Source organism: Heterodontus francisci, chromosome 1 (genome assembly GCF_036365525.1).
Source record: "Heterodontus francisci isolate sHetFra1 chromosome 1, sHetFra1.hap1, whole genome shotgun sequence".
Taxonomy (NCBI): domain Eukaryota; kingdom Metazoa; phylum Chordata; class Chondrichthyes; order Heterodontiformes; family Heterodontidae; genus Heterodontus; species Heterodontus francisci.
Window position 1 is genome coordinate 188023803 of NC_090371.1, and position 27267 is coordinate 188051069.

Genomic DNA, 27267 nt, shown 5'->3' on the forward strand with positions numbered 1-27267 from the left:
AGCTTATCTCTATCTACCTTATTAGTTCCCCTTAATAGCTTGAAAACTTCCATCAAATCACCCCTTAATCTTCTAAATTCCAGGGAAGACAATCCTAGTTTGTGTAATTTTGTAATTTAAGTCTTAGAGTCCAGGTACAATTCTGGTAAATCTACACTGCACTCTCTCCAAGGCCAATATATCCTTCCTAAGATGTAGTGCCTAGAACTGAAAACAATCCTCCAGGTATGGTCTAACAAGGGCTTTGTAGAGCTGCAGCATAATTTCTAACTTCTTGTATTCTAGTCCTCTAGATATAAAGGCCAGCATTGCATTAGATGTTTTGATTTTGTTTTTATATCTCTATATGACATTTAATGAACTATGCACATGGACCCCTAAGTTTCTTTGGATCTTCACTGTTTCTAGATTTTCACCATTTAGAAAGTACTCTTACGTCCAAAATGGATAACCTCACACTTGCCTATATTGAAATCCATTTACCAGTTTTACCCATTCACTTAATCTATTAATATTTCTTTGTAATTTTATGCTCCTATCTATGTTGCTTACAGTGCTGCCTATCTTTGTGGATAACTTGGATATGTGGCTTTCTATCACATCATCTAAGTCATCAATAAATAGTAAATAGTTAGGGCCCCAACACTGATCCCTGTTGGATGTCACTTTCATATCCTGCCAATTAGAGTTTCTGCCCATTTCTCTACTCTCTGCCTCCTGCCGGTCAGCCAATCCCCTAACTAGTGTCATGCAGGCCCCCGCCTGCCAAGAATGAGGCACATTAATTTCAGCAGGTGGACATTAAATTTCAAATTGTTGCCGGGAAGAAGAGAAGGCCTGTGACAAGGGGTTGCCAGGCCACTGGCTGGAAAGACACATTTGCATATTAACAGACAATGCTTGTAGACAAAGGAACTATTCCCTGCTCCAATTCAATCCACAAACAGACATGGTCAGATCAGTTAGTCACATGACTATCTGACTGCTGCAGAGATTGAACTGAGAGTTTTAAATTGGAGAGATAGTGTTTGAACTGAAAGGAAGCAGAATGCTCCTGGACCGAAGAAGACCTCCTGTCTGTCTGCCTGCTCCCATCTCTTTCTCACCAGCTTCTGAATCCACTGAAGACACATGAACCCCAAGCAAGAAAAGTCTTCTACAGTGAACAGGGTTTAAGAAGAATACTGGGCCCCAACAAAAAGCAAGATCTATCTGCAATCAAGGACTCGGCAGTGAGCTTGAAGACCCATAACAAAAACTCTTCAGATATTGCCTCAAACTTTTCCACTTTATTACTTCTGCTCTTTTCTGTCCCTATCTGCATGTGTGTATCACGTATGCATGCTAGTGTGGGCACATCGTGTATCTGTAGGCGTTAAACAAATTAGAGTTTAAGTTTAATAAAATTTCACTTTTAGATTTAGAGATACAGCACTGAAACAGGCCCTTCGGCCCACCGAGTCTGTGCCGACCATTAACCACCCATTTATACTAATCCTACACTAATCCCATATTCCTACCACCTCCTCACCTGTCCCTATAATCCCCTACCACCTACCTATACTAGGGGCAATTTATAACGGCCAATTTACCTATCAACCTGCAAGTCTTTTGGCTGTGGGAGGAAACCGGAGCACCCGGAGGAAACCCACGCAGACACAGGGAGAACTTGCAAACTCCACACAGGCAGTACCCAGAATTGAACCCAGGTCGCTGGAGCTGTGAGGCTGCGGTGCTAACCACTGCACCACTGTTCTTCTTTAAACCTGAGAAAACCTGTTGTGCTGTTTTCTTTGCCTTATAATTGGAAAGTGGTGAGCAAGGATTCACCAAGGGGGAGCTAAAAACACAGTGTGTTTAAAAATTCAACCCTGTTGCAGTAAAACCAGGTGAAGGCTGAAAGGGAACCCAAGACCTCTTTTTCACCTGGTCGTAACACTAGATAAATAATTTGCCCTGCATTCCATGACCTTCAAATTTAGCTAACAGTCTCTTATGAGGTGCTTGATCGGATGCCATATAAATAACATCCATAGACATTCCGCTGATCACTACTTCAGCTATCTCTTCTATTAATTCAATCAGGCTCACCAGGCATGATCAACTCTTTACAAATCCATGCTGGATCTCTCTGGTCACTCCAAACTTAATTATAGACTCTTGTAATTTCCTGACAACAGATGTTAGGCTTACTGGTCTATAATTCTGTGATTTCCCTCTCTCACCTTTTTTAAATAACGAAGGAACATGCACAAATTGCCATTGTTTTCTTCATTACTGTTAATTTGCTTATGTTAATTTTGGTGAGTCCCTGATTCAATATTAGCTTCCTTGGGATGTCCAGCATGCTATCCTCTTCATCTACTGTACATCACAGAATCACAGAATCATTACAGTGCAGAAGGAGGCCATTTGGCCCATCGTGTCTGCATTAGCTCCCTGAAAGAGCAATCCCCTCAGTTCCATTCCCCTGCCTTCTCCCCATAACCCTGCACATTCTTCCTTTTCATATAACTGTCTAATTCCCTTTTGAATGCTTCAATTGAACCTGCCTCCACCACGTTCTCAGGCAGCGCATTCCAGACCTGAACCACTCGCTGTGTGAAAAATCTTTTCCTCAGGTTTCTTTTGCTTCTCTTACCAAATACTTTAAATCTGAGCCCTCTCATTCTCAATCCTTTCATGAGTGGGAACCGTTTCTCTCTACCTATCCTGTCCAGAACCCCCATGATTTTGAATACCTCTTATCAAATCACCACTTAGCCTTCTCTTCTCCAAGGAAAACAGTCCCAACTTCTCATCCCTAGAACCATTTTCGTGAATCTTTTCTGTACTCTCTCCAATGCCCTCATGTCCTTCCTAACCCTAACCTTCCTCCAGCCCAAAAAACATCCATTAATCATTACACTTTGTTTCCTGTCACTCAGCCAATTTTGTATCCATGTTGCTACCGACCCTTTTATTCCATGAGCTACAAGTTTGCTTACAAGTCTGTTGTGTGACACTGTATCAAATGCCTTTTGAAAGTCTATGTACAGTAAATTCCCTTAAGAAATTCATGCTGGCTTTCCTTAATTAACTTTTATTTGTCCATGTGACTATTGATTGTGTCCCGAATTATTTTTTCTAGACGTTTTCCCACCACTGAAGTTAAACTGACTGGCCTGTAGTTGCTGGACTTCTCTTCAAACCCTTTTATGAACAAGGGTGTAATGTTTGCAATTCTCCAGTCCTCTGGCACCATCCCGAGCCTAAGAAAGACTGAAACTAATGGCCAGTGCCTCTGCAATTTCCACCCTCACTTCCCTCAGTATCCTTGGATGTATCTCATCAGGTCCTGGTGTTTTATCCACTTTTAAGTACAGTCAGCCTATCTAATACTTCCCCTTTATCAATTTTAAATCTTTCCAGTGTCTGAATTACCTCCTTTTCAACATTGCCTGGGTTGCATCTTCTTCCTTGTTAAAGACAGATGCAAAGTATTCATTTAATGCCTCAGCTATGCCCTCTGCCTCCATGTGTAAATCCCCTTTTTGGTCCCTCATCGGCCCCACTCCTCCTTTTACCATCCTTTTACTATTTATATGCCTATAGAAAACTTTGGGATTTCCTTTAATGCTAGCTGCCAGACTCCTTTCATGCTCTCTTTGCTTCTCTTATTTGCTGTTTCACTTCCCCTCTGGACCTTCTATATTCAGTCCGGTTCTCAATAGTATTTTCTACATGGCATCTGTTATAAGCAAGCTTTTTCTTCTTTATCAGATTCTCTACCTCTTTTGTCATCCAGGGAGCTCTGGATTTGTTTGCCCTACTTTTCCTCTTCGAGGGAACATACCTTGACTGTGCCAGGACTATCTCTTCTTTGAAGGTAGCCCATTGTTCATCTACCAGTTTTCCTGCCAGCTTTTGACTCCAATTTATCAACCCCAGCTCTATTCTTACCCCATTGAAGTTGGCCTTCCCCCAGTTAATTATTCTTACCCTGGATTGCTCTTTGTCCTTTTCCATAGTCAGCCTAAACCTTATGATACAATGATCACTGCCCCCTAAATCTCTCCTACTTATAGTTGATCCACTTGGCCCACCTCATTCCCACGAACCAGGTCCAGCAGTGCCTCCTTTCTCATTGGACTAGAAGCATACTGCTGTAGAAAATTTTCCTGAACACACTCTAGGAACTCTTGCCCCTCACTGCCCTTTACATTACTATTATCCCAGTCTATGTTTGGATAATTAAAGTCCCCCATTATAACTACCCTATAATTTTTGCACCTCTCTGTAATTTCCTTGCAAATTTCTTCCTCCACGTCCTTTCCACTAGCTGGTGGCCTATAGACAACACCGAGCAATGTAACTGCACCTTTTTTGTTCCCTATCTCTAGCCAAAACTGATACAAAGTAATTATTTAACATATCCTCCATTTCCTTAATATCATTTATAACATCAGCATTGTCAGTTTTTAAGGGCCCACGTTGCTCTTGACCATCCTCTTTTTACTAATGTAATTTTAAAATTTTTTTGTGTTGATTTTGATATCACTTATGAGTTTCTTTTCATGTTCACTTTTTGTAGCTCTTACTGTCTGATTTTTTACCCTTTGCAGTTCTTTGTATCTCTCCCATTCACCAGGATCTTGTCTTTTTTTGCATTCTTGTATGCTTCTCTTTTTAAAACTGTGTTGTCCCTTACCTCTGTAGTTGTCCATAGCTGTTCCTTTTTGGCAAGAAGAACTCTTGCCCCTTCGTATATAAACTGGTTCTGTATCACATTACACTTTCACTTCTGTGAAGTGCCTTGGGCAATTCTCTGCATTAAAAATGCTATGCAAATGAAAACTGGTGTAATATATTGAGAAGTTTAAAGTGTATTCTTGCACAATATATGAAGAAGGATGGAGATGGAAGCTTGCTGTGATTTTTCTCACCTGATTATGATAAAATGTAACATGTGACAAAATTTTATCAGCCTGAAGTAAATGTGCAATATCCCAACAAAGCTTTATCATAGATAACTAGGTTTCTGTGCAATTGGAAACCACAGGGGGAAAAAAAGTACAACAAATTACAACCCAGAGGCCTGGGAACATTAAGCAGAAAGCAATTCATTTAGCAACCATCCATTGACCAGGAGAAGTATATCAGTTTTGTTGGAGTAGTGAATCCATTCTATTGATAATCCATGCTCATTGAGCTGTGGTCCCTCACAAGCAAGAACGCAAGAAGACCTTTTGTAAATAACCTCAACAAGCACACTGCACATGCCAAGTATGGTATTAGTTTTTGATAGACTAGTGTTCTTTTTACTGCAGAATAGTGACTTCTGACTGCTGTTATAATTGTTATCCACTGACTGAATTAATTCTGACATCAATATTGTATATGTGCTATTACTGTATGAGAAAATTATTATTATACGGAACAAGAGTTCCTAGAGTATGTTCAGGAGAATTTTCTACAACAGTATGCTTCCAGTCCAATGTGAAAGGAGGCACTGCTGGACCTGGTTCTTGGGAATGGGGTGGGCCAAGTGGATCAAGTGCTCGCAGAGGAACATTTAGGGGACAGTGATCATTATATCATAAGGTTTAGATTAGCTATGGAATAGGACAAGTAACAATTCAGAGTAAGAATAATGAACTAGGGGAAAGCTGACTTCAATGGGATGAGAATGGACCTGATCCAGATAATTTGGAATCAAAGATTAGCAGGCAAAACAGTAACTCAATGATGGGCTGCCTTTAAAGAAGAAATAGTTCAGGCACAGTCAAGATATATTCCCATGAACGGGAACAGTACAGCAAACAAATCCAGAGCTCCCTGGATGATGAAGGAGATAGAGATTAAGAGGAAGAAGAGTAAGTGCTTATGACCGATGTCAGATGGGTAACACAACTGAGAGCAAGGTGGAATATACAAGGTTCAGAGGGGAAGTGAGAAAGTAAATAAGAGAAGCGAAGAAAGAGTATGAAAAGAAACAGGCAGATAATATGAAAGGGAATCCAAAAGTCTCCTAGGGGCATATTAATAGTAAAAGGGTGGTGAAAGGAGGAGTGGGGCTAATTGGGGACCAAAAAGGGGATTTACACATAGAGGTAAGGGGCATAGCTGAGATATTAAATGAATACTTTGCATCTGTCTTTATCAAGGAAGAAGATACTGCCCAGGTCATGGTGAAAGAGGAGGCAATTCAGACACTTGAAGAGTTTAAAATTGATAAGGAGGAGGTATTGAATAGGCTGTCATACTTAAAGCTGATAAGGTACCAAGACTGGATGAGATGCATCCAGGGATACTGAGGGAAGTGTGAGTGGAAATTGTGGAGGCACTGGCCATAATTTTCCAGTCTTTCTTAGACTCAGGAGTGGTGCAGAGAACTGGAGAATTGTAAATGTTACGCCCTTGTCGGTGTACAGATAAGTCCAGCAACTACAGGCCAGTCAGTTTAACCTCGGTGGTGGGGAAGCTTTTAGAAACGATAATTCAGGTCAAAATTAATAGTCACGTGGGCAAATGAGAGTTAATTAGGGAAAGCTAGCATGGATTTGTGAAGGGCAAATCATGTTTAACTAACTTTCTGGAGTTTTTTGATGAGGTAACAGAGAAAGTTGATCTTGTTGAATGCTGAATGCTGAAAGTTGAATGCTGTTGATGAGGTGTACATGGACTTCCAAAAAGCATTGGATTAAGTGCCACACAACAGACTTGTGAGCAAGGTTATAGCTCATGGATTAAAAGGGACAGTAGCAAAATGGATACAAAATTGGCTGAGTGACAGGAAACAGAGAGTAGTGGTTAATGGATGCTTTTCGGACTGGTGGAAGGTTTGTAGTGGAGTTCCCCAAGGGTCGGTGTTAGGATCCTTGCTTTCCTGATATATATTAATGACCTAGACCTTGATGTAGAGGGCAAAATTTCAAAGTTTGCGGATGATACAAAACTTGGAAACATTGTGAATTGTGAGGAGGATAGTGTAGAACTTCAAAAAAAAAACATAGACAGGTTGGTGGAATGGGTGGACAAGTGGCAGATGAAATTTAATGCAGAGAAGTATAAAATGATTCACTTTGGTAGGAAAAAGGCGGAGGGACAATATAAAACAAAGGGTGCAATTCTAAAAGGCTGCAGGAGCAGAGGAACCTGGTGTATATGTGCATAAATCATTGAATAGAGCATACAGCTTCCTAGGCTTCATTAATAGGGGCATACAGTACAAAAGCAAGGAGGTTATTTTAAACTTGTATAGAACAGTGGTTTGGCATCAACTGGAGTATTGTGTCCAGTTCTGGGTGCCACACTTTAGGAAAGATGTGAAGGCATTGAAGAGTGCAGAAAATGTTCATGAGAATGGTTCCAGGAATTAAGAACTTCAATTACACAGATAAATTGGAGAAGATGGGACTGTTTGCTTTGGAGAAGAGATGGCTGAGAGGTGATTTGGTTGGGGTATTCAAAATCATGAGGGGTCTGGAGGGGGTAGATAGGGAGAAAATGTTCCCATTTGTGGAGGGATTGATAACAAGAGGGCACAGATTTAAGGTAATTGGCAAAAGAAGTGATAGCAACATGAGGAAAAACTTTTTCACGCAGTAGTTAGGATCTGGAGCATGAGAGTGTGGTGGAGGCAGGTTCAATCGAGGCATTCAAGAGGGAATTGGATTGTTATCTAAAAAGGAAGAATGTGCAAGGCTACGGGGAGAAGGCTAGTGAGTGGGACTAAGTAAACTGCTCTTTCGGAGAGCCAGCGCAGACATGCTAAATGGCCTCCTTCTGTGCTGTAACAATTCTGTCATTCTGTGAGGATATTTTTCAATTCATGTCTACTTTTGAAAAATCTGTACTTCTAAATTTTGCCTATTCATTCATGCAAAATGCTGTACACTCTGACACATGAATTGAATTATTGTTCCAAGACCTTTTAAGTTGAATTTACAATCACAGTGTACGTAATGACCTCAACTATACATATTCATATCACCTCCCAGTGATTTAAGATTGTTTTAATATCTTGCATGGCATTGCAGTAACGCAGCAAGATGCTGCTGGCAAGCTTGCTTGGATCAGTAGGATGCAGGATCACACCTATACAATTCTCAAACAGCAAGTTGCTGATTTCTTGTCCATGATATGAGACAGGCTGCCAAGCAGTTTCTGAGTGCTTTCTCACAGCGACACAAAGTAGCTGACCAAGTCGGAAGCTGATCATTGAGCAGTTGCAGCAGAGGATTAGAAGTAGAATTTCTCACCCTGGGAATTGTATGTGTTGCATAAGGCTTACGAAATGGAAAAAAAGCAATGAGTAATTGGACCAGGAAACTTGGATCTGATTCTCATCCTTGGCTGACACTGACATTTCGGCTCCCATCAGGTGGCTTAGATTGACTGAAGCATTAGATACAACACGAAATTGAAATGAGACACTTAGCTTAAAGCCGTAGTTTACACCCAGTTGCAAGTATTGGCAGGGTACAGAGGATGATAGTAGAAACTGTAGAATTGTCAGCGGTCAATCACTTAAACTGTCAGACAGAATACGAGAGACAAAGCTCTTACAAAAGCTAACCTTTAGTAAAATGTACAAATATCAGAAGGATCAGACAAATGTATTGCAAAATTTGACTACAGCTACCGTTTTTATTCGTTCTTGGGATGTGAGCATCACTGGCAAGGCCAGTATTTACTTCCCATCCCTAATTGCCTTTGAGAAGGTGATGGTGAACCGCTGCAGTCCATATGGTATAGGTATATCCACAGTGCTGTTAGGGAGTTCCAGGATTTTGACCCAGCAACAGTGAAGGAACGGTGATATAGATCCAAGTCAGGGTGGTATGTGGCTTGGAGGGGAACTTGCAGATGGTGATGTTCCCATGCATCTGCTCCCCTTGTCCTTTTAGTTGGTAGAGGTTGCAGGTTTGGAACGTGTTATCGAAGGAAGCTGGGCGAGTTGCTGCAGTGCATCTTGTAGACAGTGTACACTGCTGCCACCAGTGGTGCGGGAAGTGAATGTTGAAGATAGTGGATGGGATCAAGCTGGCTGCTTTGTCCTGGATGGTGTCGAGCTTCTTGAGTGTTGTTGGAGCTGCACCCATCCAGCCAAGTGGAAAGTATTCCATCACACTCTTGGCTCGTCCCTTGTAGATGATAGACAGGTTTTGGGGAGTCAGGAGGTGAGGTACTCGCCGCAGAGTTCCCAGCCTCTGACCTGCTCTTGTAGCCACAGTATTTATATGGCTGGTCCAGTTCAGTTTCTGGTCAATGGTAAGCCCAGGATGTTGAGAACAGAACATAAGAAATAAGAGCAGGAGTGGGCCATTTGGCCCCTTGAGACTGCTCTCCCATTCAATAAGATCTTGGCTGATTTGATTGTGGCCTTAACTCCACTTTCCTGTCTGCCTCCCATAACCCTTTGTAGATCAAAAATCTAAAAATCTGTCTAACTCAATCTTCAATATATTCTATGACCCAGCCTCCACTGCTCTCTGAGGAAGAGAATTCCAAAGATTAACGACCCTCTGAGAGAAAAAATTCCTCCTCATCTCCACCTTAAATGGGAAACCCCTTATTTTGAAACTCTGCCCCTTAGTTGTAGATTTCCCCAGGATTCAGCGATGGTAATGTTGTTGAACATCAGAGGTAGATGGTCCGATTCTCTCTTGTTGGAGATGGTCATTTCCCTGCCACTTATGTGGCACAAATGTTACTTGCCACTTGTCAGCCCAAGCCTGAATGTTGTCCAGGTCTTGCTGCATGTGGGCATGACTGCTTCAGTGGGCTGAATTTTGTGCCCATGGTGGGGCTGCTGACGCCAGGCTGAAAAGGCAGGGGGAATTCCACCTTGGCCAGCTGGAGCCCCGCTGAATCAATTCTATACCACCGGGCCAACTAACAACTCGGTGCTGGGATCCCCGTCCCTTTAAAGACGGGCAGCCTGCCTCCAAGAGCTGCTGGCCAATCACAGGGCCAGCAGTCTCGATAGCGCCACCGAGTTTGGTGGCTACTGCTGGTACTGCAAGAACCCTTGGACCCAGGCCCAGCGCAGGACCCCAAATCCAAGGTGAGTGAGGCGGGATTGCTGGGGCTAGACCTGCAGGCCCTGGCGAGGGGTGGGGAGGAGTTTTGTGCAGCGGGAGGGTATTCAGGGAGGTGCAGGTTTTCCTGGCGGGAGCACTCCATGAGCCACAGATTGCCCACTGAGGAGAGTGCCCCTCCCCTTCAAAAGCCCACAGGCAGGTCGCCTTGTTTTACTGGGCAACCTCCCACGTGGCCTTAATTGGACTCTGAGCAGGAAAGTCGTCTTCAGCTTATCCCGCCACCGCCAAAGTTGCATTGCAAAGGGGAGGCGACGGGCCCTCCGCCCCTGCCTCCCGTCACAATTCTATGGGCCCCCTTCCCTCTGAACCCATCTCAGGGTGCCCATAAAATTCAGCCCAGTATCTGAGAAATTGCAGATGGTACTGAACACTGCACAATCATCAGCAAACATCCTCACTTCTGAACTTATGATGGATGGAAGACCATTGATGAAGCAGCTGAAGAACAACTGCAGCGAAGTCCTGGAGCTGAGATGATTGGGCTCCAACAACAACATCCATCTTCCTTTGTGCTAGGTATGACGCCAACCAGCGGAGAGTTTCCCCGTCATTCCCATTGACTTCAATTTTGCTCAGCCTCCTTGATGCCACACTCAGTTAAACATGCTATCTTAATGTCAAGGGTGGTCACTCGCACCTGAACTCTTGAATTCAGCTCTTTTGTCCATGTTTGGATCAAGGCCATAATGAGGTTTGGTACTGAGTATCAGTGAACAGGTTGTTGCTGTTTAAGTGACGCTTGATAGCACTGTCGATGACACCTTCCATCACTTTGCTGATGATTGAGAGTAGACTGGTGGGGCAGTAATTGGCTGGATTGGATTTGTCCTGCTTTTTGTGGACTGATTATATCTAGGCAATTTTCCACATTGTTGGGTAGCTGCCTGTGTAATAGTTGTACTGGAACAGCTTGGCTAGAGGCGTGGCTAGTTCTGGAGCGCAAGTCTTCAGTACTACAGCCAGATGTTGTTGGGGCCCATAGCCTTTGCTCTATCCAGTGCCTTCAGCCGTTTCTTAATATCACGTGGAATGAATCGAATTGACTGAAGACTGGCATCTGTGATGCTGGGGACCTCAAGAGGAGGCTGAGATGGATCATCCACTTGACACTTCTGGCTGTAAATACTTCAGCCTTGCCTTTTGCACTGACGTGCTGGGCTCCAACTAAGTTGTTTAATTGTCCACCACCATTCATAACGCGATGTGACAGGACTGCAGAACTTTGATCTGATCCATTGGTTGTGGGATTGCTTAGCTCTGTCTATCGTATGCTGCTTCCACTGTTTCACATACATGTAGTACTGTGTTGTAGCTTCACCAGGTTGGTACCTCATTTTTAAGTACGCCTGGCATGCTCTCCGACACTGCTCATTGAACCAGGGTTGGTCCCCTGTCTTGATAGTAATGACTAATCTGTGGGACAGCTCTCCCAATTTTGGCAGAGGTCTCCAGCTGGTAGTGAGGAGGACTTTACAGGGTGTGCCTTAGTTATTTCCAATACCTAGCTTGATGCCAGGTGGTCTGTCTGGTTTTGTTATTCTTATTTAACTTTCCCGTTGTGGTTTTGTATAACTGAGTGACTTGCTCAGCCATTTCAGAGGATTGTTAAGAGTCAAGCACATTGCTGTGGGTCTGGAGTTACATATCTGTCAGACCAGGTAAAAACAGCAGATTGTCTCCCTTGAAAGGCATTAATAAACCAGATGAGTTTTTAACAACAACCCAATAGTTTCATGGCTATTATTAATGAGACTAGCATTTTATGCCACATTTATTAACTAGTTGAGTTTATATTCTCCCAGCCGTTTTGGTGGGATTTGAACTCATGACTTCAGCGTATTAGTCTGGGCCTCATACTACTAATCCAGTAGGATTACCACTGTACTACCATCCCCTTGAATTTGTATTAAAAATAATTCCATTGTCTCTGACTCAGGAAAACAGCCAATGTAATGAACAGTCCATATATCTCCAAAATTTCCAAAAGAGGCAGCTTTCATGATATCCATTGGTACTCGTAACCCTGCCTATGCTCAGAAACTGATTAGTTCCAAATTTGGTAGTTAGGCATTTTTTCTTGCAGTCTGCAGACTGTGAACATGCTTGAGAAAGGTGTCTCAACATTAACACCTGTGAAATGAAAGGCTTGTTTTTGCACGAAGCTGCTCAATTTTAGCTCTGTCTAATTGACAGCTGAGATCCATGCAGTAGACAGGAATTTTGCACCACCCAAGTACACCCATTGTCTCAGGAAATTGCCAAGAGCTTGTTTCATTGAAAAGCCTTGCAGATTATCAGACCATGTAATGTGCCAAAGTGAATGTATTAATCTATTGTGAAATTATTATCTTTATTGTATTCTTAGTGTTTGTACTATCACAATCTTGTGTCTTTCTGGTTCTATGTAATTCTCTCATCAATTAATATTAGATTTAGCATCCATGTAGGTATGACAGTGTGGTATTTACCACTTCTTGAAACAGGAGATCTTGGTGGGCACCCCAAGAAGTCTCTTGTGGAATATACTACAGCGAAGGAATAATTGTTCATCGCACGGCATGCTATGCCATTCACATAAGAGTGCAGGTTTCTATTCATAAGAGACTCAGCCAGCTTATAGAATCTGCATTTTGGGTATGATAAAAGACAAAGTGTTGGAAGAAAACCTGAACCATAACAATAGTTATTCAATGATCTATTCTCAAATCTTGAAGCAATGAAAACTTTTCACTAGTGTCGACCACATCTGCTTTAGGAAACAGGCTACTTGGAAACTGCAGAAAAAAAACTAAAGAAGTGGATGGACAATGTCTTCTTTCAAACTATCACCTCATCGCTCTTTTCTGTCAAGTCCTTGAGTGTGTTGTTGCAACTCCATGCTTGAATTTATCTAATCTGGTTTCTGCTCCTAACACAGCACTGAAATGGCCCTAAACAAAGTCAAAAATTGCATCCTCCATGACTGTGACTGTGGTGCACTCTCCTTCCTCACCCTTCACAACTTCTCTGTAGTCATTGACATGGCCAACCACACCAGCATTCTCCATCTGCTCATCTGCTACAGCTTACCCTTGCAACAATGTGCTAACTCTTGTTCCTCTCCTCTTTTTCTGTTAATCAGATAGTTCGGGCCATGGGGTGGCATGGACTGAAGGGGAGAATCCTCCCCATGATGCGCCATGACTGATTCTGGCCTTTTCAAGCATTGGCACAGAAACTGGCACCCCAGCTGGAATTAATATTCAGTTAGAGGGGTCTGCACAGCATGGTTCACAGAGCACAAGTGAGTAGGTGCAGGTGAAAAAGACAATTCAAACAGTTCATTGGACGGCAAGCTTGTGTCCTAGCCCTGTTGAAGAGGACAGAAATACAGACTTAAGGGGCCCAATCCGTGCGCTAACAATTACTCAATGCATTGGACAGGGACCATTGGCAACATATCGACATTTCGTGTAGAGTGCATTACCATCTAATATGGGGTTTGGTTTGGTGCATGGCATCAACAGCCTGCAAAAAGGAAGAAAGACTTGCATTTATATATCCCATTTCATGACCTTGCTTTACAGCCAATGAAATACTTTTAAAATACAGTCACTGTTATAATGTAGGAAATGAGGCAGCCAATTTGCGGACAGCAAGTTCCTGCAAACAGCAGTGCAATAATGACCAGATAATCTGTTTGCTGTGTGTTCTCCCCTCAGTGGCTACTGTGGCTGTGCCCTGCCTGCGGGAGTCTATGGTATCAATAAAAGCATCCGTCAGGGATTCTCGTACTGGGGTCATGCAGGCTCTGGATTCCACCATCTACTCTGCCTTGGATAAACTTCATTCACCCCAACTTGTCCCCATGTAATTCAGAATGAATAAATGGGGCTGTGTTTTCAGTTTACTACCACCCTGTTTTTCAGCAGTGAGGTGAAATTTTCAACAAAAAAAAATACTGCCAACTTCCCGATGTCTTCATGACAATTTTGGAGAAAACCTTCATATAAATGGCCACAATCGTGCCTGCTCCTCCCAATGGAACTGAAAGTAGAACAGCCTACGCAGCGATCCTTAAAGAGTTCAGTTGGGGCAGTTCCAATAAAGGAAACAAACTTTGATTTTGTAAAATGATGTAAAATGGGTGATAGCAAATCAGCAGCCTGTTTTACATCTCTCCTGATTGTTAGTTTCATTTGACTCCACACAACATTCTCAAGAAGTTAGGGAAGGGCAATAAATGTTGGCTGTGCCAGCAATCATTATTCATTCTCAGCTCACATCCCAAGAATTAATTAAAAGAAAAGAAATGTTGTCAATGTAGAATAAGGGTCTGAAAGGATTAATTTTGAGTGTGTAAAGAATACCTCCTACCATGATAATGTAAGAGAGCATGTGAGTGAGACTTGAAGCTAGATGCAGTGTGGCTTTTGGTGGAATCGTACAGAACTAGTGTGAAGATGTATATAGTTCTAATATAATAAATATTAATGTTCTAACTAACCTAGACTGCAGTATCTCAATCAGCTAGACTAAGTAAGGTGGCAGCGTACCAAGCTAAAATACCACTGTGAAGACCCATAACCTTCACTGTAACCAGCGCACCTAGCCATTTATTAATGTCACATGAAGTCAATCATATAAACTAGACACTGGCATTTAAGATGGTGGGAACCTTGGGTGGAGGATGCACTCAGCAGTTTTAGATGAAGCCACTTGAAAAAACATCTGTCTTGTCTCTTAATTCATGTTTTGTATGCTGCATTGTGTGTTGTTAAGAACAAATCTTCAAAGAATCTATCTTTAAGATCAAGGATAGAATATCACAATAACCCAGGACCCTGCTGGTAGTTTTAAGTCTTCTATTTCACCTAGCTTTTTCAAGAAGGATGGAATAGAAACTATGTCTGGAATTTTACGTAGAGGCGGAGGCCCCACCTACTGATTTAAAAGTCAGAGCAAGCAGACCTCTGGTGGGCCTGGATGCCATGCTGTTATTTTGAGTGGCCCAGGTCCTTTACTGACCTTGAGCAGGACTTCCACCCCTCTTTGGCAGGAAGTCCCGCCTCCAAGAGTTGCTGGCCAATCAGCAGGCTGGCAGCTCTTCAGTCCGAGCAGCACCACAAGGAACAGTGGTCACTGCTGGCACTGCACCCAGCATGAGGGGTAAGAAGAATGCTAGCCCCAAAAAGGTAGATGAGCTTTCAAGCCTCGCCGGGGCAATTGGCTGGGGCCCAATAAAGGCGGTGGGGGTCGTTCAGGAGGGCAGGGGAGGTGCTTCATCGGGGATGGCTTGTGTAGAATTCCAGCCTCTGAACAACCATTAAATAGAAGTACCACTAAAGACTGTTTCCTAGAAGGCACTGAGAAAGATAAAGATTTGTGGACTCAAAGTCAAAATACTGCAGATAGTGGGAATCTGTAATAGAAACAGAAAATGCTGGAAATAGTCATCAGGTCAGTCATTGGCCTGAAGCAGTAATACTGTTTCTTTCTCCACTGATGTGGCCTGAGCTGCTGAGTATTTCCAAAATCTGTTTCTATTTGTTGATTCAGTTTCCTTCTTTGTTTTAAAGAGGCTGTAAATTTGGGTAATAGTACAGTTTTGGTATCTTGAAATGTCTTTATATTTCAGCTGTAAATGAAAATGACCATATAGTTTAGCCTATGCACATTGATCTAGTAGTGTGCTATTTTCCAGCTTCTGAGATAATGATATGATGAGCATCATAAATGTTCTTCAGCAGATATGTTATTGTGATTTGGGGTTTGTCTTTCAAGCTGAGCATGATAAGCGAGGAAATATAGGGCAAACAGTAAAATTGCAGGTTTCAACCATAAAGGATATGGACTGCTTATGGAAGGTTGATTCTAGTCAGAGTCAGAGTCATTTATGGCACAGAAGGGGGCCATTCATGAACATATGAAACATGTTTGGAAAAAGCCTGCCCTAGAGCATAGCTTTTGTTTAAAATAAGCTAAGTTCAATTTGTTTCAAATGCAAAATATCCATTTATCTCATACAGCCATTAACACTTTCGTGAGAAGCAGTTGCCAGGGTTACATATAATTACTGAAGCCTGATTATATCTGGCTATTGTCTGGCGTACAGACATTACCAAATAAAATTTTAAGAAGTAATAATTTAGATCTGTTTCCTGTGGAACATTAATTTCCTTATCAGAACGAGTATGTTGCAGTCAGTCATTATTTAGGTGTTTTTAAATAAATTTTTGCTGCCTACCCTGTTTCTTTGAGGCCCATAATAAGGAACACATTTTGAACCACTGCCAGTAAAATTCCACATGTATTACAGCACCATTAGTTAAACCAGAAAGTGTAGAATGGGTTTTAGCTTTCAAATGTGCAGAAATGTCAGACCAAATCAAATACACTGAACAAAGTTAAGCTGATTCTTTTCAGACAGATTGCATTTAACTACATTCTTTTCAATCTACTAAATGTTCCAATTTAGGATGGGAACAATTCCAAATAGTTTGCGTTCTGACTGTACATGTAATAAATATGGCTCGTAACTTTAAAGGGACATTGTTATCTCATTGGGGACAAGAAGAAGGAGAACAATTATGGTAACAGCTTGTCGTTGTCTTATCTCTGCTTCTAGCAGAAGCATAACTAATGACCTTCTGCAGTGTTATCAGGAATAGTGAAGAGTTTACATGATGAGAGCACATCTGAAATACTTCAATGGCAGCACAATTTCAGAAGAGTATGGCAATCTGAGGCTGCTACCATCTTGACTGTTACAAAGCGAATGCAATAACACCAAACTCTGTTAGGAAGACAGAAGTTCAACTTTTTTTAAAGATAATTATTAAACTATCAATCCAGATAATGATCACAGAATCACAGAATAATACAGTTTAGAAGAAGCCCTTTGGCCCATCGAGTCTGCACCGATACATTAAAACACCTGACCTGTCTACCTAATCCCATTTGCCAGCACTTGGCCCATAGCCTTGAATGTTATGACATGCCAAGTGCTCATCCAGGTACTTTTTAAAGGATGTGAGGCAACCTGCCTCTACCACCCTCCCAGGCAGTGCATTCCAGACCGTCACCACCCTCTGGGTAAAAAAGTTCTTCCTCAAATCCCCCTTAAACCTCCCGCCCCTCATCTTAAACTTGTGACCCCTCGTAACTGACCCTTCAACGAAGGGGTACAGCTGCTCCCTATCCACCCTGTCCATGCCTCTCATAATATTGTACACCTCGATCAGGTCACCCCTCAATCTTCTCTGCTCCAGTGAAAACAACCCAAGCCTATCCAACCTCTCTTCATAGCTTAAATGTTCCATCCCAGGCAACATCCTGGTGAATCGCCTCTGCACCCCCTCCAATGCAATCACATCCTTCCTATAATGTGGCGACCAGAATTGCACACAGTACTCCAGCTGTGGCCTTACCAAAGTTCTGTACAACTCCAACATGACCTCCCTGCTTTTGTAATCTGTGCCTCGATTGATAAAGGCAAGTGTCCCATATGCCTTTTTCACCACCCTATTAACCTGCCCTTCCGCCTCAGAGATCTATGGACAAACACGCCAAGGTCCCTTTGTTCCTCGGAACTTCCCAGTGTCAGGCCATTCATTGAATACTTCCGTGTCACATTACTCCTTCCAAAGTGTATCACCTCACACTTTTCAGCATTAAATTCCATCTGCCACTTTTCTGCCCATTTGACCATCCCGTCTATATCTTCCTGTAACCTAAGACACTGCACCTCACTGTTAACCACTCGGCCAATCTTTGTGTCATCCGCGAACTTACTGATCCTACCCACCACATAGTCATCTATGTCGTTTATATAAATGACAAACAATAGGGGACCCAGCACAGATCCCTGTGGTATGCCACTGGACACTGGCTTCCAGTCACTAAAACAGCCGTCTGTCATCACTCTCTGTCTCCTACAGCTAAGCCAATTTTGAATTCACCATATCAAGTTACCTTGTATCCCATGTGCATTTGCTTTCTTGATAAGTCTCCCATGTGGGACCTTGTCAAAGGCTTTGCTGAAATCCATGTAAACTACATCAACTGCACTACCCTCATCTACACACCTGGTCACATGCTCAAAAAATTCAATCAAATTTGTTAGGCATGACCTCCCTCCGACAAAGCCATGCTGACTATTCCTAATCAAATTTTGCCTCTCCAAGTGGTGATAGATTCTCTCCTTCCGAATTTTCTCCAATAGTTTCCCTACCACTGATGTGAGACTCACTGGTCTACAGTTCCCTGGCTTATCTCTACAACCTTTCTTAAATAGTGGGACCACATTAGCTGTTCTCCAGTCCTCTGGCACCTCCCCCGTGGCCAGAGAGGAATTAAAAATTTGGGTCAGACCCCCTGCAATCTCTACCCTCGCCTCCCACAGCATCCTGGGACACAAATTGTCCGGACCTGGAGATTTGTCCACTTTTAAGTCTTCCAAAACCTCCAATACCTTGTCACTCCCTATGACAATTTGCTCAAGAACCTCACAGTCTCTCTCTCTAAGTTCCATATCTACATCCTCTTTCTCTTAGGTGAAGATAGATGTGAAGTATGATAGTAATGATAGTATAAGTCTGTTACAATCTTTTCAGTTAGCACTTTATTTAAGTTTTATTCATCTACATGCTTAAGCAACAAATACAAGTCCCAATTTTTATTGGGGATGCTGCATTTAAATTTTGGAAAATTTACTCCTGCCCAAACCATGAAACAAGCATGTAGAGGTTGGCAGGCGGGTTGCAACGGGGCCTGGAGGGAATGGTTGGGGGAACTAAGGTAAGTCATGGGGATGGGAGGATTGGGAGGCAATCTCAGACAGGGGAGGAGGGGAGTTTCAAGACAGGGGAGGTCCAAGGTTTCTTTTTGAAGCTCAGAAAAGCACTCTGGCTCTTCCTGACCCATAAGGAAATCAATACAAAAAAGTGAAAATCTACTTTTCTGGGCCTCTTCTGAGTCCATCCACTGTCAATTTTCGCGGGCACATTCTGCACCCGTCGAGAGTTGCAGGACCTAGGGATAAACTTGAGTCAGAGTTTGAATTATATAATTGGATCCTGGCTTTTGAATATTTACGACACCTTCATGCAGAGGTAGATAGATTCTTGATAAGCAAGTGGGTGGAAGATTATCGGGGGTAGGTGGAAATGTGGAGTAATCAGTTCAGCCATGAACTTATTGAATGGGGGAGCAGGCTCGAAGGGCCGAGTGGCCTACTCCTGCTCGTAATTCATATGTTCATAAGTTCACCTGCCTACGGCAATGTCCTCATACACGTCCTGAAACTCAAGAGTGAAAATGTCAGCCAGCTGGCGTCTGACTTGATTGGGGGGTTTAAGTACTTTGAATCTGAATATAAAGACTGCATTCATTTAATGAAGACTTCAGAACACAGCGCAACACTACACCCCTGTGAGGCATAGGGGAAGGGGGTGCATTCAAAATCATCACTACAGTCATTGAAATTATTCTATGTGAATATTAGCATGCAAATTCTAAGTTATGCTATCAAATTGTTTTGCCTGCTATTTTAACATAAGTGTTAGCCTGATATTTTACAAAAAAATTCTGTATATATGCATTAAACATTCAAAAACTAAAATTCATGCAGCACAATTTCAGTGTTAGAATTTCTTGAGAAAGAGAATGGATAAGAAACCAACCAGTATTTCCCTAATACTGGTTCATGGAAGCCACTTGATGGCAATGTGGGTTAGGTTGCCTCTTCCATTTCTCTCCAACTCTATTTGGTGCCTTCTGAAATGACACACTGCATGGATAAACACTGAGAGCTTCATGGATACCACGTTTCTGGAGGTTGTCACCCCGCAGCTTAAAAATCTGTGGGCAGAGAGAGAATGGGTGACCGCCAGAAGGACAAGGAGGACCAGGTAGACAGGGCAGGGATCCCTTGAGGGCGTCTCACTCTCCAATAGTATTCAAGGTCTGAATATTTGTCAGAGTGATAGTTCCTCTGTGGACTGCAGGCAGAGCCATGTCCACAGCACAATGGGTAGCTCAGCTGCACAGGGAGGTAGGTAGAAGAGGGGAAGAGCAATAGTGGTAGGGGATTCGATAGTGAGGGGAACAGACAGGTGCTTCTACGACTGCAGACTTACTCCAAGATGGTGCGTTGCCTTCCTGGTCCCAGGGTCAAGGATGTCACTATGCACCTACAGGAAAGACTGAGGGGGGAGGGTGAACAGCCAGAGTTCGTGGTCCATATCGGAATCAATGACATAGGCAGAAAGAGGGATGAGGTCCTGCAAGCAGAGTTTAGGGAGCTAGGAGAGGAATTGAAAAGCAGAACCTCAAATGTGGTAATCTCCAGATTATTCCCAGTGCCACATGCTAGTGAGTACAGAAATAGGAAGGTAGAGCTGATAAATACATGACTGGAGAGATGGTGTAGGATGAAGGGCTTTAGATTCCTGAGGCTTTGGACTGCTTTTGGGAGAAGTGGGACAGGTACAAGCTGGATGGATTGCACTCAACTGGACTGGGGCCAATATCGTTGTAGGGGGTTTTGCTAGTGCTGTTTGGGAGGGTTTGAACTAGCTTGGCAGGAGGTGGGGGTGGGAACCTGAGAGTAGATTCAGAAGGGAGAGAAGAAAAGTTGGAAATGGAATGAGAAAATTAGCAAGCGTGTTTTGAAGTCAGATGAAACAAAGGCTAGAAGATAGGCAAGGGAGTTTGGCAGTGCTAAATGGTATATACATCAATGCAAGAACTCTAAGGAATAAGGCAGATGATCTGAGAGCTCAGATTGATATGATGGAGTATGATATAGCTATTACTGAGACATGGCTTAAAGGTCAGGAATGGCAGCTCAACATTCCTGGTTACAGGATTTTCAGACAAGATAGAGGGGGGATAAAAAGAAGGGGGGATGAAAATATTGATTTAAAAGAAACAATTATAACTGTGGGAGGGATGATATGGTAGGAGGATCATCAAAAGAGGTCATATGGGTTGAACTGAGGACCAAAAAAAAAGAGGCAGACACACTGCTGGGAGTGTATTATAGACCCCCAGACAGTCAGAGGGAGATGGAAGTGCAAATATATAGGCAAATCTTTGAGAAGTGCAAAAACTATAGGGCAGTAATAGTGGGGGATTTCAACTAACTTAATATTAACTAGATAGAATTAGTGTGAAAGGCACAGAGGGAGCAGAATTCTTAAAATGCTTTCAGGAGAACTTTTTTTAGCCAGTATGTAGCAAGCCCAACAAGAGAGGAAACAGTTATAGAATCATTAGAGCACAGCAGAAGGCTATTCGACCCATTGTGCTAGCTCTCCTAAGGAGCAATTCACATACTGCCACTCCTTCGCCCTCTCTCCCATCCCTGCATGTTCCTACTCTTCAGATATTTAGAATATTTAGAAAATGTAGAAAAATTTACTACACAGAAGGAGGCCACTCTGCCCATCGTGTCTGTACCTGCCGATAAATGAGCCACCCAACCTATTCCCATTTCCCAGCACTTGGTCCGTATCCCTGGAGGATACAGGACTTCAGCTGCATATCCAGACACCTTTTTAAATGAGTTGAGGGTTTCTGCCTCTACTACCCTTTCAGGCAGTGAGTTCCAGACATCTACCAACCTCTGGTTAAATCCTCAAGGCTAAAATGCCAAGCCAACACTTCAATAATTTCTGCCTTTTTAGCTTTTGATTTCAAACTAACCCCCACGTGCTCTGCTACCATAATTAACACATCCACTATTAACTAAGTTAAATCATTAAAAGTCAAATTTTCTCTCTCTGCAAAAGTTTGAGGATTAAATGTCAACATGCTGACTTTTCCTTATGAGTACAGAAAAAGTAATTGTGAAATCTTGTTCATTTAAATTCTCGCAAATTCCAATATACTTGTTTTACAGCCTCTGAATTCATATCCCAGACCCAAGCCCCAATCTATTACAACCTCAGTGAGACTGGTAACATTAACATACAAGATATGAACTCCCCAGACCAAGTTAAAAAATTACCCGACAAGATTCATGTTTTAAGTCTTTTATTATAACAACTAAACTAAAAGAAATCCCCATTAACTAAATAGCACTTTGTAAGTCGCTGTTTTCCCAAATTACAGAGAAAGGTTCTGGACTTTGTTTTAGGGAATGAAGCAGGGCAGGTGGAAGGGGAACACTTTGGTGGAAGTGACCATAATTCAGTTAGATTTAGGTTAGTTATGGAAAAGGGCAAAAATAGATCAGGAATAAATGTTTTGAATTGGGGAAAAGCTAATTTTACTAAGCTGAGATAGGATTTAGCTAAAGTGGACTGGAAACAGCTACTGGAAGGTAAATCAGTGCCAGATCAGTGGGAGGCATTCAAGGAAGAGATCGTGAAGATTCAGAGCAAGTATGTTCCCCTAACTAAAAAGGGTGGGACTAATAAATCCAGAGACCTCTGGATGTCAAGCAGCTTAAAGGAGAGGATGAAGAGAAAAAGGCAAGCTTATGACAGATACTGAGGGCTCAATACTGCAGTAAACCTAGAGGAGTATAAAAAATATAGAGGTGAAATTAAAAAAGAAGTTAGGAAAGCAAAGAGAAGGAATGAAAAAATATTGGCAAGAAAATCAAGGAAAATCAAAAGATTTTTTATAAATACCTAAAGAGCAAGAGGACAACTGGAGAAATGATAGGGCATATTAGACACAATAAGGGTAACCTGTGTGTGGTGGCAGAGGACATTGGTATGGGTCTTAATAAATACTTTATATCTGTTTTCACAAAAGAAAGGGATAATACAGACATTGCAATCAGGGAGGAGGAGTGTGAAATATTAGATGAACTTAACATAGAGAGGAGGTATTAAGGGGATTTGACATCTTTGCAAGTGGATAAATCTCCAGGCCTGGATGAAATGTATCCTAGGCTGTTGCGGTAAGCAAGAGAAGAAATAGTAGAGACTCTAACCATTTTCCAAACCTCTCTGGCTACAGGTGTGATGCCAGAGGACTGGAGGACAGCTAATGTTATACCATTGTTTATAAAAAGGAGAAAGAGATAGACCTAGTAATCACAGGTCAGTCAGCCTAACCTTGGTGGTTCTTGGTAAAAAATCTGAGGGACAGCATAAATCTTCATTTAGAAAGTCACAAAATAATCAAAGACAGTCAGCGTGGATTTGTTAAGGGAAGGTTTGTATCTGACTAATATGATCGAATTTTTTGAGCGGGTAACAAGGAGGGTTGGTGAGGATAGCACATTTAATGTAGTCTAGATGGATTTTAGCAAGGCTTTTGAATAGGTCCCAATGGCAGACTGGTCATGAATGTAAAAGCCCATGGGATACAAGGCAAACTTGCAAGTTGGATCCAAAATTGGCTCAGAGGCGGGAAGCAAAGGGTAATGATCGATGGGTGTTTTTGTGACTGGATGGCTGTTTCCAGTGGGGGTCCACCAGGCTCAGTACTAGGTTCCATTCTTTTTGTGGTATATATCAATGATTTGGACTTGAGTGTAGGGGATATGATTAAGAAGTTTGCAAACCATATAAAAATTGGCCATGTGGTTCATAATGCAGAAGAAACTGTAGACTGCAGGAAGATATCAATGGACTAGTCAGGTGGGCAGAACAGTGGCAGGTAGAGTTCAATCCAGTGAAGTGAGAAGTAATGCATTTGGGCATGGTTTATAAGGCAAGTGAATACACAGAAGTCTACAGGAACAGAGAGACCTTGGAATGCATGTCCACATAGCCCTTAAGGTGGCTGGACAGGTAGATAAGGTGGTCAAGAAGGCAGACGGGATATTTGCCTTTATTAGCTGAGACATAGAATATAAGAGCTGGGAGGTTATGCTGAAGCTGTATAAAACACTAGTTAGGTCACAGGTGGAGTACTGCATGCGGTTCTGCTCACCACACTTAGGAAGATGTGATTGCACAAGAGAGGGTACAGAGGAGATTCACGAGGATGTTGCCTGGACGAAAATTTTAGTTGGGGGCTGGATTTTGTGCGGGTGACGGGGCTCCTGGCTCTGGGTCAAAAAGGCGGGGGAACCCTGCCTCTTCCTTTTTCCGCCCCCCAGAGACATCCTCTGGTCCTTTTTAATCAACGTTTCAGGAGCCGGTATCCCCATCCCTTTAAAGACAGGGATCCCGCCCACAAGAGCTGCCAGACAATCAAAGGGCTGACAGCTCAGCAGTATCGGCAGCACCAGTGGGAGCAGTGGCAATTGTCGGTACTGCAGAGGTCTCAGACGCAAGCCCAATGCTGGAACCCTGGTCCAGAGGTAGGTGAGACAGAGGAGTCGCTGGAGCCAGTCCGAAAGTCCCTGGCAAGGGGCAGTGGGGGTGTGGTGGTTATGCAGTCCAGGGGGAGAGGGAGCACGGGGGGGGCGGTAAAGTCGTTCTCGGTGTGGGTCCTCTATGGGCCACAAATTGCTCACGAAGGAGGGACTACCTCCCCCCAAGCCCAGAGTGAATGCACCTTATGTTATAAGGCATCCTCCTCGCGCAGCAGAGACACCTTCTGCCACTGGTAAGATCCCAGCGGGAAGAGACCCTTAATTGTTCATTAATAGGGCACTTAAGGGCCTCAATTGGCCTCTGGGTGAGAAAGCCATCATCGGCCTATCCTGCCCCCAGGAAGATCACTTGGTGACAGGGAGGCGATAGGCCCTCTGCCCTGCCACTCAACCGTCACCCGTTGCGATGCTCTGTGCACCCCCCACCTCAGGGGCTACATAAAATCCCATCCGAGGAAAGATTGGATAGGCTGGGCTAGGAAAATAAGAGGCTGAGGGGAGACCAAATTGAAGTGTATAAAATTATGAAAGTTCTAGATAGAATGGATAGGAAGCCCTATTCCCTTTGGTTAAGGGATCCATGACAGGAGGCATTCATTTAGAGTAAGAAGTAGGAGGTTTAGAGTGGATTCAGGGGAAATATTTTCACCCAGATGGTGGTGGGGATCTGGAACCCACTACCTGAAAGGGTGGTTGAAGCAGAAATCTTCAAACCATTTGAAAGATACTTGGATATGCACTTGAAGTGCCATAATCTGCAAGGCTACGGACTATGAGCTTTAAAGTGGAATTAGGCTGGATGGCTACTTGTTGGCCAGCGCAGACACAATGGGCCAAATGGCCTCCTTCTATGCTGTAAATTTCTATAATTCACACATCTGCTTAATCCTGTCAGATTTCATTATAGTCTTCATTTGCACATAATATTTGCTGCCTGCAGCAAATTTAATATCACCAGAAATAGCCCCCTAAGTATCATTTATCTGTAAATACCAGGCATCCAGTGTTGACCTCTGCAGGACTCGACTGTCACTTTTGAGTGTATACAGGCAACCCCAGAAGTGAAAAGACAGGAAACATTGTCAGTAAAGTGAAGAAAATTCCTCATATCATCACTTGGAACAGATTTTTCCTGTTTCAAGAAATCGGTTGCAATCTGCCTGAATTTAGAGAATATGGGAGATTAAAGTTAGAACATATGCAATTGTCATGCCCAGTAAAGGCATGGCCTATTCATAACTTTAAAGATGGACTATATTCAGCACAGCATCTACTGGAACTGAATTTTCCTTTTGTTTTAAATGAACCACAATAGACATTAAAAGAGGACATGGGCTGCAAAGATGGCCACCAAAGATCAGCTGACCTTCAGCCTGTGTATTCAAAAACTGCCTGAAAGGACAAAAGAATACTTTCCAGACTAAGAGGTGTCATCAGCGCCCATCCTGAAACCATCAGGAGACATTTTTGAATTGAATAGCTTTCTCCCAAAACAAAGACAGTGATTGTCTTAACTCTCCTCAGGATGAATGTCTTACAACAATAAACCAGGATGGGGCTAATCAATCTAGACCCCACCATATTTGGAAAAGGAACTGTGAGAAGTCACATGGTTGGGCAGCCATGTTGATCTCCTTTTCAAGATCTTTAGAAACCCAACCTCCTAGTGATAAGACTGCAAGCAACTAACTTCATGACCTGCTGAAAATCCACCTCTTTGAGAGAATCCTGCAACGACTTCGATATACGACTCCGGCTATCGAATCCACCAAACTACACTTCAGAAGTGAAAATGCCTTCTTCACCGGGCCTGCAGCATATGCCTTTTTCACCAAGATGAGCCAAATCATGTGACTTACAAGCTATTCCTTTGTTTGCAAGTTGTAAAAGTGCATTATCCTTTAAAGGGCTTTCTTTCTCGAGTGTGTGTGTGAGTGGTGAGTGGGTGAGTGATGTTGTGTTAAACCTTTGGGGTGAAGAAAAAGAATCCTCTTTATTGAAACCCATGAAAAGCGTGCTGCTGGCTATTCAAATTGGCCATACATTCAGGGGTTAAGAAACACACGCACCTTCCTTTTCAAAAACATCCTGATTACGGACAGTAAAGGGAAAAGAACTGGGGTTTCAGTTCTCTCTCAATTCTGTCCGTAACACAATGTTCTCAGTATCAACTTTTGAAAGACTATACAACACCACAGATTTATTTTTGAAATTAATTTGATCAAGTTCATCAATGTCCAAATGGCAGTCATTTTATGAGTTTCCTGCAAATCCATTTGGCAGTCTATGCACTTGTGTTTACCTGGTCTTGCTCCTTCCCATTTTATGCAAATCAAGTACAGAAAGGTATTATGATTTTATAACAGTGAACTGAACTGCATACCTCCATGCTGAGAATGCTTTCTTAAGGATTCTGCCTGTACTGTAGGCTTGCAAGTTATTAACACGGAAAATTTAGGTCTGAGTTGCTATAGCAATAGAACACCACCTGCTTGAGAATGTGAATATCTGGCTTCCCTCAGTCCTTTGAAAGCATTTTCTGAAATTGCATTGCTCCTAAGTGGACTGAAAAGCCAAGATGGTTTACAAATAGCTATCCCAAGAAACAGGAATGAAGAATTGAATTCCCTCATAGATTCAATTCAAGTGGAGGTTTCTTAAAGCATTTCAGATCACAGTGGGCTGGATTTTGCTGTGAAAATAATGGTGAAGCTAAAAGCGCTCACCACTACTTATGTGCAAATTAGACAGCAACTTCCAGTGACTACACATAAGCAGTTGTAAGTAATCTATGACTTTAGACAAATGATTCATTGCAGTTCAGGTTTAAGTGTGTTGTTGAACGTAAGTTTACACACAGACACCTACAGCATAACAACTATTACACTTATATATTAAAAACATATACAACCTGGT

General features: G+C 42.6%; 1 protein-coding gene across 2 annotated transcripts in view; it reads left to right on the forward strand.

The window, feature by feature from the left end:
* The window catches only part of arsj (arylsulfatase family, member J), a 40466-nt gene that overhangs the window by 9546 nt on the left and 3653 nt on the right, over positions 1 to 27267 (forward strand). The window contains exon 2 of one of the 2 annotated variants that reach the window (XM_068018042.1): positions 294 to 330. The exons of the other annotated variant lie outside the window; for it this stretch is intronic. Coding sequence (XP_067874143.1) covers positions 294 to 330 — 37 coding nt within the window. The remainder of the gene's footprint in view (positions 1 to 293; positions 331 to 27267) is intronic. 2 annotated transcript variants of the gene reach the window in all.